Source organism: Bicyclus anynana, chromosome 7 (assembly GCF_947172395.1).
Source record: "Bicyclus anynana chromosome 7, ilBicAnyn1.1, whole genome shotgun sequence".
In the NCBI taxonomy this organism is placed as follows: Eukaryota; Metazoa; Arthropoda; class Insecta; order Lepidoptera; family Nymphalidae; genus Bicyclus; species Bicyclus anynana.
In genome coordinates this window covers 4751546-4763212 of record NC_069089.1, presented here as the reverse complement: position 1 = coordinate 4763212, position 11667 = coordinate 4751546, and the positions used below count along the sequence as shown (strand labels likewise).

General features: G+C 36.0%; 1 protein-coding gene across 3 annotated transcripts in view; it reads right to left on the bottom strand.

Moving 5' to 3' along the window:
- Positions 1-5067: 5067 nt before the first annotated feature.
- The window catches only part of LOC112048842 (folliculin-interacting protein 2), a 37872-nt gene continuing 31272 nt past the window's right edge, over positions 5068-11667 (bottom strand). For all 3 annotated transcript variants that reach the window (XM_024086522.2, XM_024086523.2, XM_024086524.2), the window contains 4 exons: positions 9275-10737; positions 8109-8235; positions 7645-7756; positions 5068-7129 (listed from right to left, as the gene is read on the bottom strand). In XM_024086522.2, coding sequence (XP_023942290.2) covers positions 6923-7129; positions 7645-7756; positions 8109-8235; positions 9275-10737 — 1909 coding nt within the window. In that variant the 3' untranslated portion in view covers positions 5068-6922. The remainder of the gene's footprint in view (positions 7130-7644; positions 7757-8108; positions 8236-9274; positions 10738-11667) is intronic.

The window sequence follows — 11667 nt, the reverse complement described above, 5'->3', positions numbered from 1 at the left end:
ACAACGCCGCTGAAATATTTTTTGTGTGCCAGTCACAGAATGAGCCTTTACAAGCAGCGTGGTGAAGCCGGTGAAACCCATAAAAAACCCCACACGTCTCCTTGACATCCGCATATACAAACTTTTTTGGTAATGCAAATTAACACTAAAAAATTACCTACTTATTACGTTAATCTGTGGTGCCAGTTGTAAACATCGAATGTGCTCTATGTAACCTATCTATCTCTTTTTTCTTTTAACATCATTGTTTCTTTACATATAAACCTTCATCTTAAAAACACTATCTATAGAACTGAAAACCTACTCCTTTTTTGTAGGTGGTTGAAAATTGCATTAAAATTCATTGAATCGTTCAAAATATTTAGACAAAGAAGATTAATAGTATAAATACCTATATATCATAGCATTTCTTCCTCCAAAACAAGCTGATAAGCAAAGTTATCCTTTCCTCCAAGTTTATCTCGACGTTAATTACAATACTCACAATGTCTGGAGGCGTTTATTTAGATTTACGTCACTAATAGTGAGGACGGTGTTTGTGTACGCCATTAGACATTAAATACTGTGGATTTGTGGAATACGCCGGGCCGGAGCAAATCATGCTTATTTATGATACGGCTGTTGCAACTTGGAATCCAGGGATTATAAAGGGAAAAGCACAACCGCCTACCAGATTTGGGATGTGAAAATTAAAAATGTAGTGACAGTCACGGTTGTAATTAGCCAGGTAGGGTGTTATTGATTGTAGTGCATTATCACGCCTAGACAATGGGGAAGATGAGGTTTGAATATATTGATTTCTATGATACATTCGGGTAAATAAGGCCAATGTTAACTAATTTATACATAAAAGGTTGTCTGGATATTTGCAAAATAAATGAGATTATATATTTTAAAAATCTATTAAAAATCTTTTAACGTAATTAAATGAAAATTCATACAGTTTTAGCTTCCTTACATTAAATGTGACATTTTTGACGTGACAACGTCTTATAAATTGGTTTGCCGGGTGACATTTAAAGAAACTGCGTTACGCTCCGCTCACGTTATGCGCTCACAATGAGAGCGAGTGAATAAAATTTTGTTAATATGAAATTCAGTGCGAGATTCTTTGTATAAATTAATGTTTTAAATATAATTCTTTGTATAAATAAATGTTTTAAATTGTTACTATTATTTCATCCTTTTTCCTACTATACGAATGAATATTCACATTAAAATTATTTTACCACTCAAAGTCGTTGTCACGTAAAACTTTCGCCCGTATACCGACTTTACAGGCAACCAATTTTTTTTAATATTTGAACTATAAACATAAACGCACTAATAACAAAGATATTAGTAATTTTGTTTGAACGCACATACAAATGTAACGATCATTACATTGCCTACGACGTCATTAGTTCGTGCCATTTTGTATGGAGCGTTTTTCAGGGATCCACGGCAGCGCCGCAAATCTGACCCTTTAAATCCCTGTAGCTCCGAAAGTAATGATCGCAGATACCCTGTTACTTTTACAAAATTGCTTTACTATTAGCATACTCTTTATTTATATACAATTTAAAAAACTGTCATCATCCCTATTGAAAACACGCATTACTCATAAACTATTTTGGAATCAAAATCACGGTCGTAGATGCACAAAACAGGGTGACCACCCATGACCTACTGCTCCACAAAATTTTATGTCCTATGTTCTACCTCGTATAATAAACTCAAATCTTGCAATGTTTCATTTGCATTCATTCAGTAGTTTTAGCGTCAACCAAAAAGACGGATAAACAGACAAAAGGTAGCTTTCTTTTGTCTGTCTCCTTTGTGTATTGAGCTTCAAAAATTTTTTAATTTAAATTAAATCTTTAATGTCCTACCTAGGTAGGTACATAAACATAGCTAACGTGTACCCTACAACATAATTTTATCTGTAGATATTATCATTTGATAAATATGTTTGTTTATTAACCCCTCGCATTCTGAGAGGAGATTTGAGCTTAGCAGTGAACCGAACCGCCGCAGTTGAGTTTTTGTGAATGATGAATGGCCTGCCTATATATTTTTTTTTAATTTACAGGATATCACTCTGGAAAGCTTGCAGGAAATTTAAATTATGACTCGCCAAAAAACGTTGTCTGTTACATCGTTTTTTGGCGAGTCTTTCATCTTTGCGAGATGGTCGTATGCGTATTCTTACTGATCATCACGGTTTTGACTTACTGGGGCTAATGTACATGTCCTTTTATATGGACATTATAAAGCTAAGGTATTATTGAATTATTCTCCATTTTTACATAATTTATAGCTTTCATGTACCTATTAATTAGACGAAGACCAAAATTAGTGATGATTTGTTGATATTTTAGGACTAGGCGTTAAACCTATTTTAAATAGGGTTTTAAACAGATGTAACAAAATATTTGGATGAATAAAATGTACCTACTTAATGTAAATGTAGCTATAAGTTAATTTTTCGTATGTACCTATTACCTACGTAAATGTAATAATTGGTAAACATCAATTTACCCAGGACGCTGCATACTTACTGGAACAGGGTAACTTTTACGTTTTGTAATTAGCTTGGCTCAAAATTTCGTTCCAACTCCCTTAATTTCTGCGCACAATTCGTGAGTTCGCATATTTTAAATTTGGCGTAGATATTTTCCGTAGTATCCCGATCGAAGATATTTAAAGTGTAGATGAGTTGCACAGAATAAAGATCTTAAAGAACAAGTCATTACAAGCAGCTTGGTGAAGCCGGTGAAACCCATAAACGTCACGCGTCTCCAAACATTTGACATCCGCATATACAATCTTTTTTTAAAATTTGTATTTCAAAATTAACCACTACCAACTATTACTTAAATAATAATCACCAATAAAAAATATTCTATCACAATTCTTTATTAGTTTTTTTTAAATATTTAAAAACATAAGACGCCATTTTTCTTGAATAATATTGAAAGTTACTGATGCGATGCTTCGTATCGTACTGACTCGAGAATGTATTCGTTTTAAAAATGTTATTAATCTATTTAATCTGTGATAGCAAACTAGCAAGCAACTAAAACACACAATTTGTTGGATGTGTTTCTTGCGTAAAACGTCACATTTTCTCTGATCTTCGGTGAGGCCATCGTGTTTTATATTTTCGGCAGTAAGAGTAGGTAACGAGCATAATCCGAGGTAGTGGAATCGTAAAACTATCGTAAAACTTGTCTGCTCCACGCATAAACACTATAATGCTATCTTTTTACGGAGACCTATTGCTATAAAATTTACTATCTAATTAAAATAACTTTTAATTAATCGTCCGCTTAATTAAAAGAACTTCTATAGATAGACCATTACGATAAATAAATATATCTCGTCAAGCTTCTAGTACGCTTTGCAGGCTTATTCACTATCTTTGACGTAGTAGACGCACTAGTAAACATATAATATGTATTGAGATTCTGTGTAACAAATATCATCCGGTGCTCACTGGTGGATATCATACAGTAGGTAGATGACATTTTGTCAATTGATTTAATGTTTGTTTTAATAGATTGATAATAGTGTATAGACCAGCTGGAAGAGACAGGAGGCGTATTGATTGTAAGCTTTTTGACTACTTCAAAGCGGACTATAAGTTTGGCGCCGACTATACTCGACTTGGAGTAACGTTGAATAATATAATAGTTAGAATAATATAACAATCGTATTAAAAACAAGATCTTTGCAGTGTGTAATATTATATTGATTGAAATAAAAATCTTGGTTACTTTTGCCCCTCTTTTTCTTCAATATTATGGCAACACTGCAAGCTATAACGAACTATATTTTTATTCTGGCAAGGTGTGGTACTAGTAGCAATAAAAAGGCCGTATTCAATGTGAAAAAAATAATTTATTAATTGACTAAGTATAAAAAAATATTACTTCAAAATTACATCACAATAATAATAATTAAATTATTTGTAACGTTAACAATATCACGTTAATTAATTAATATCAATTATGCTCAAGATACGTAGGTACATGTAATTTTTGATTTTTTTTTAGAGTATTTTATTTTAGGGTGCTAAACATATGTACAAAATACAAATATATACAAAGTCATTTTATTGTGTGTCATTCACATTTAAATATCAAAAAGTTATATTCATTTAAAAAAGTTTTTTAACTATCACAACTGCGTTTATGTGAACTAGGTCTTGAAGGCGCACTATGTGACCTTATAATTTTATAAATTTACTCAGAGGCACAATTATCCGCCCACTTTAATATAATAGCGTCATATTAAAGAGGGCGGATTGTGCCAATTTTTAAAAACTTAAATTAAGCAATAAATAGATATTTAACAGTATCGAAGTTTTATATTTCAATGTATTTATTTATATTAAATTAAAAATATACAATTATGTGAATAATTTCATTTTTAATCAATTTCTTGTCAATCACAGATGCAAAATAATAAAGGGGTTACAATATTGACCAATTAAAATCGCGAAATCGTATTATAAACGCAAAAGTTTGTATGGATGTTTGTTTGGATGTTTGTTACTCTAACTTAAATACTGAACCAATTTGGCTGAAATTTGGAATGGAAATAGATTTTAATTTGGATTAACACATAGGCTATTTTATATCCAGGAAAAATCCATGGTCCCGATGGATTTGTGAAAAACTAAATTTCACGCGGACGAAGTCCGCTAGTATATTATTAAATATTAATTTTTGGAACAATTAATAAATTCATAATTTATTAATTGAACGTCATAAAATAACATCCGGCTGATTCACCAACTCAGTGTATTTTCTTTAACACTGAGCATTTTTGACAGAAGTTCATATTACATTGCAACTTGACTGATATAAGTGACACAAATATGTATTTCCTAGCATATAAATTTCAACTAACTTCGATAAATATCAAATATAAATAAAAATTAAAAACATTAGGCAAATATTTACTTAATTATAAACTTAATACTTTGACATAATAAAAATCACACGAAAATATACAATTTCACACTAATTTCATCAATTTTTTAAATAATATTTTTTACCAAAATAGACACTCTAAATAGGCGATCTCTCATTATTATAACCCATTTATTATTAAATAAGTATAACTTACATAATAAACATTAAAGCGATAAATTGCAAAAAAAGATCCACTCATTTGGGGCCATTTCAAAAATAATGTCACACAATCTTCGCGATATTACGTCACTCGTATAATTCCAAAAATTTATTGATGGCCCCTTTTACCTTGAACAACACTGAATGTTTCACACATTATAATACTTTTTACTTTAACGATATAAAACAATATTACATTATATTTGGCTAGTGGATGGAATAAATTAAAAATATACTTTATTAATAAAAACTCGTAGTATATACACTTGATTACAGACTTTAAGCAATAAATAATAATATTAAACAATCGCATTATTTAATAAGTTAGCCACAAGTTGTAATGAATGCTCATAGATACAAAGTTTAGACAGATTTCAAAACCCTTTCTTTATAAAACTTGATAAGTATTACCGTCCAAATAAACAAAAAATAAACCTGTGCTGAGAGTACTGAGTAGGGACAAAACAATAAGACCTCAACCATGAGTCTGACCCCTTAAATGTGCTTATGTAGCTTGTAGGTTATATTGGGAGACATTAACATAGGTTATATTGGGAGACATTAACATTTACTTAGTCGAGGTTACTACAACATTGATGAGTTCCTTAAAGATAAAAGCGCTTGGAGGCCATTGGATCAGCTTCCACCTTCACACAGGAAATAAAACTATAAGAAATTGTAATTGTTATCAATTGTAAATTATAATACTGTATGACTTTTCAAAAGAGCAACTGTTGAGTTTCTTGCCGGTATCTTCTCAGCAGAACCTGCCTTCCGAACCGGTGGTAGAATCTTTACAAATAGTCAACTGACGTGTCAAAAGTGCTTGTAAACTGAGCCTACTTGAAATAAATGATTTTTGACTTGATTTAATTTGAGACTCGGTTTTCCTCTAAAAACGCACCATTACTTATAACTGATGCCTTATACGAGTATCCTTGTGACAAAAATAGACCAGCGGAACCCAGGTCCTCTCAACATTTACCCTTAACCTTATCCTTTCCCTTTCCACTCTTTCCCTATCCACCCTTTCCCTTAACCGTCATTATGTGGCTTATACATATATGTGCGGTCACATAAGGAGACTCTGTCTTCCAAAACGATACCATTACTACTGAACTGATCCTACTGATGCCTTATCTCCTTGTGACAAAAATATACCAACGGAATACGAAACCTCTCAACATAGAGTCTGAACCGTGGCTATGAGGCTTATACGTTATATTGTGAAACACCGTAGTCTTCTAAAATCGCATCATTAACAAAACTGATGCCTTATCTCCTTACGACAAAAATGGACCAACACAGGACCTCTGAACATTGACTTTTGTTTCCTTAACTGTGGCTATGTGGTTATATTGAGACTCCATTCTTCTAAAAGCGCATCATTACCTACAACTGATGCCGTATTCCCTTGTGACAAAAATAGACCAACGGAACACGGGACATTTCAACATTGAGTCTTAGTTATGGTCATGTGGCTTACTAGTACATATTAAGAGACTCAATTTTTCTAAAAACGCATCATTACCTAAATCTGATGCCGTATCTCCTTGTGAGAAAAGTAGATCAACGGAACACAAGACATTTCAACATTGTCTTAACTGTGGTCATGTGGCTTACTAGTATATATTAGGAGACAATTTTTTTCTAAAAAACGCATCATTACCTACAACTGATGCTGTATCTCCTTGTGACAAAAATAGACCAACGGAACACAGGACATTTCTACATTGAGTCTTGAACAGAACTGTGTTTCTGTGGCTTATATTGGGAGACTCAGTTCTACCAAAAACGCACCATCACCTGTAACTGATGCCGTATCTTCTTGTGACTTGCGGCGTATGCGTGGTCGCCACCGCCAGCAGTAGCGGCACGTCGTTCTCGTCGATGTTCAGTGACCTGGTGAGAGTGGCGATGTCGCAGAAGTCCGTCGACATCAACATGTCGGCCAACGTTTTGGAAAGCACGCAGAACTCGCGAAGCTTGCTCTCCAGATATGTGAGACACTGTAAATGTAAAAAGTGGTCTATAAAGGAAAATAGCCGGAACAGTTCTTCAATCAAAAAGGCTGCTAGTTTCTAAAGCCACCTTTCTTTGTTTACTATTAGTTTACGGAACACAAATGGCCACTATGTGTTAAGTGGAAAACGCTTGCTCCACGCGAGGCAACTTGTTAGACACATGCCTTGAAATGTGCATTTCCTGCTCCCGTTAACTTTGGTCATACTCATTTGACCAAAGTCATACCCTGTCATACCCTGGCCTATATCTAAGATGCGCACCATGACAAATCTCGTGAAAAAAGTCATACCCTGATCCGCGCGGGCGAATACTCATATATGGTTTACTAATAGGCAAACCACACATGAATAAACTAAGCTAACGACATAACATCAATCAATCAATCAATTTATTTATTTGCGGATACATGAGTAGACATCGTAGCTTTCAGCAATCCGCATGTTAAGGTCGAAGAGCATTTTATCGGTCCTTCGAGCCGGATAAAGCAGATTATTATTACCTGTTGTGGCGGTATTTGTGATCTGCGCATGGCTGTGACCGCGTCCAGCATGCCGCCCACGAGCGGGGAGAGGCCGCCGCTACCGCACGCGCGCCCGATCAGTCGCACCTCCCTGATAATGCATTTCTATCAACGATCAGCTTACCCGACAGGCGATGTCTAACTCGCGGTTTTATCCATGTAGTTCTCTTTCCACGGAATTCGGGAATAAAACATAGCCTATGTTAGACACTAATAATGTAGATTTCTATGGGTAAAAAAATCGGTTTCAGAGTCTATTTTTCTACTTTTCTACAAGCAAACGACCAAAAATACTGTGTACAAAACAGTTACCTACAGCCCTAAGATGTGCGCTAAGAAATATTTCGATCGATTCGATTCGACCAACTTCGCGAGCAGTGTATAGGCCTCAAATAGGTCTACTAGACATTGATTTTATATTAAAACATCCATGACATTCTCACCACGTGTTAGTGTCCCCTACGATCGCGACGGACTGTATCGGCGCGTCCACACTCTTGTGCAGATACGACGACAAGTCCAGGTCTCGCCTCAGCTCCGCCTCCCATGTGCTAGGATTTGCTAACGTCCCTGCGGTAAAACACATTTCAATTAAACAAAACAAATATTCACAGAATTAAGTCATTTAGGGTTTCCCAAAGCTTGGCATTTTCGATTCCACCTCTACTGGTTTTTCTCTAATATTTTTTTTCACGAGATTTGTCATGGTGTGCATCTTAGACATAGGCCTTGTATAGCTATAATGACCCACTCTTACTTATGTATGTTGCAACAAAGGGTGAAAGGAATTGCACCGCTTTGCGTTGGAATTCGAGATACTCTCCCTGTCTGGCTGCCCAAAAATCAATCAAAGACATCAATCAAAAATCAACCAAAGACAGACAATTAGCATGAAGAGTTACATCAATGGACTATTCCTACTAGTAATCTAGCCGCTATCACTTAAATCTTCTCGGCGGACTCCCTACCGGCAAAATGCGAACTCAACCTAAACAAAATTTTCTCTGGAAATGCAAGTTCTCAGTGACTGTGAATCGCATAGTATACGGAACCCGCAGCAAAGAAAACGAACACATGACAAGTTTGAATTTATGCGTTGATGCTAATTTCAATAGTAGACTCGTGCGTCGCAAACTTTTTTGTATTTAATGTACTTTATCAATTAGCTCCACTTAAGCTTTTCATATAGCAGTGCGTAATAATGACTCAAGGAAAACAAACAATATGTTTGCTTTCATCTTATTGTTCGTTTTATTTGTATATTAAATAATGATGAAATTTCCTATATGAGTACGTCATTGTATTTAGATTCAGATATAATAAATTACGCACGTAATTCGAAAGACAGCATGTCTTAGTTGAATAAACTTAAACATATAGGTAACTTACATAATGAAACTACCTGACGCCGCGCGGTTTCACCCGCATGGTTCCCGTTCCTGAAGGAATAGGGGATAAAATATAGCCTATAGCCTTCCTCGATAAATAGGCTATCTAACACTGAAAGAATTTTTCAAATCAGACCTGAAATTAGCGCGTTCAATCAAACAAACAAACAAACTCTTTATAATATTAGTATAGATAGTAGATAAGTAAGACAACCCCTCACCTTGTAAAACTAAATCAGGTACATAATGGTTTGTGAGTCCACTGAATAGAGTGACGTCATAGCCGGAATGCATTTGCGTGCGGAACTGCGTACTCATCCGCGGCAACGGGAACTCTATCACTCGCTTCACTTCTAACTTATCGTCCTCCTCCGCAGCACTCTCGCCCTCTAATTTAACACTAAACGTACAAACGTTCCGCGAGACACATTTATCGACCTTACTCTTAACATTCACTACAACTGTGTTCTCTTTACGCTTCCTGATGAACGTTTTCGGTGACATCTCCCGATATTGTTCCGTATCACTCACTATGGTTTCCTTCGCGTACTGCGGTTCAGTTTGCCGCGGCATGTCGTTCATGTACTCCATTTCCGAGGCGTTGGTGGGCGTTTGCAACATCGACTCCAACAGCTGGCACTTGTAACAAGTCTCGCATCTCTCCTCCTGTATCGGGGGAACGAAGGTGGGGTCGAACTGAAAGTTCTCCAGCTTCAGATTCCCCGGCTTTCCTATATAGTGCCTATCTAAAATCTCTAAGTTTTTACTCTTCATATAATTAGTGACTATCTGCGGGTACTTATCGAACTCGAACTTAAAACCGGAATGTTTTATTGGCTTGGAATGTTGTAGTGTTTGCGCGCAGCACTTCGAAGGGCTGTCGGGACTCCTGGACTTCTCTTTGACGTGGTCTTCGGTACAGGCTCTCTCGGTGGTTTCCAATTCGACCTTAGACGACTTCTTAACGCACTTCCCTCCGTTAGACTTGTTCTTCAACCCCACCAGCTTTTCATCATCGCCGAGTACGAAAAGAACTTTATTATCGCTGTCGGCCGACGTCGACAAGTCTGAATTGGAGTCCGCAGAGTCCTTCAACGAGATCATCATCGTCGGCTGTCTCCGCAAAGTTTTGGGCTGACAATCAGCGCTAGTGCTGCCATCTATCGCATCCGAACTAGAGAGCTTCCGACTTAAATTCGCGAGCGTCGTCGACTTTCTCAGACCACTTTCACTCGACACTAAAGTACTAACACTACTTCCACTGCTTCTATTGAACGAGGGTACTCTTAAACTGTCTCTCGTGCACTCTTTCACTTCCAAAAGTTTGGCAGTCCTGTCCGAATCGGAACATTTTTTATTCACCGGCACAACTTTAGCTTCACCGAAAATGCAGTCTTGATACTCGTAACTGTTTTTCTCGACGTCGCCGCAACGTATGAAGTACGTTAGCACGGCGAGAAGTCTGTTCACGAATTGTACGTCGGTGGAGCCGATTATGATGGTCCTGGCGGATCGTGGTGGGAAGCCAACGCTGCCGCAGAGGTCGGTCAGCTGTGCCCACAGCGCATTGTACGGTCGTCGGCTTTCCTGCGTACTGTGCGGGTCAACAGTGTCGTACGGACTGACGGTCGTGACCCAGCCGAGGTGATGCGTGAGGACGTACGTTAGCAACGTGCTGATGAAGCTGAAACAATACGTTTAGAATTGAATACAATGTTTTTACATTCTAAAACTAGAAACATATTAAATAAACAGAATGATATTTTTAACATAAAATTGGAAATTTTCTACTGTATCTAGTAGTTGATAGTCTTACTACTACTACTCAGTACTCATCTTGCACATTTTAAACAGATAACATATCAACTGTCCTATTCAAGCGACTACAATCTCAACTGATGGTAAGTAATGATGTAATGTAAGATAGAAGCAGGCTAACTTGTTAGGAGTAGGTTGAAAATCCACACCTCTTTCGATTTCTACACGCCATCGTACTGGTACGCTATTCTGAAATGCCTTAAAATGTATTATCAAGTACATAAGGATAGAATTGAAAGAGTACAAAAAAAGTTTTTACGACATTTAGCATTTAAAGATAAAATATTGAAGGAAAGAACCAAGTATAATGATCTCTTAAAATTTTATAAAACGGCTTCACTATCTAACCGTAGAGATTTGATAGACCTTTGTTTTTTGCACAAAATTGTTAATTTTAAAATAGACAACTCGGAGTTGCTGAATAGGGTAAAACTTGCTGTGCCGAACAAAAATGCTAGATCTCACATTAAAAATAAACTAACTTTTAGGCCAAGAATCACAAAAACTAATCTGGGGAGAAATGCACCTATTGAAAGAATAGTGAGATCGTATAATAATATTTTTAAAATGGCAAATCTGGATATTTTCAATAGCGGTTCTAATTCTTTTAAAAGTAAAGTTAAAAAACATATGTCGATGAATAATGTACTTTAAATGCATTCTGTTTTTGTTTTAAATGTAATTTCTTATTGTTAATTCCCATTATTATTGTTGTAATTACATTTTTTTTATGGGTTCGAAACTAGTCGGGCATACTCCGACGTAATATCACGTGAGTTTTAGCCGTGTTTCATAA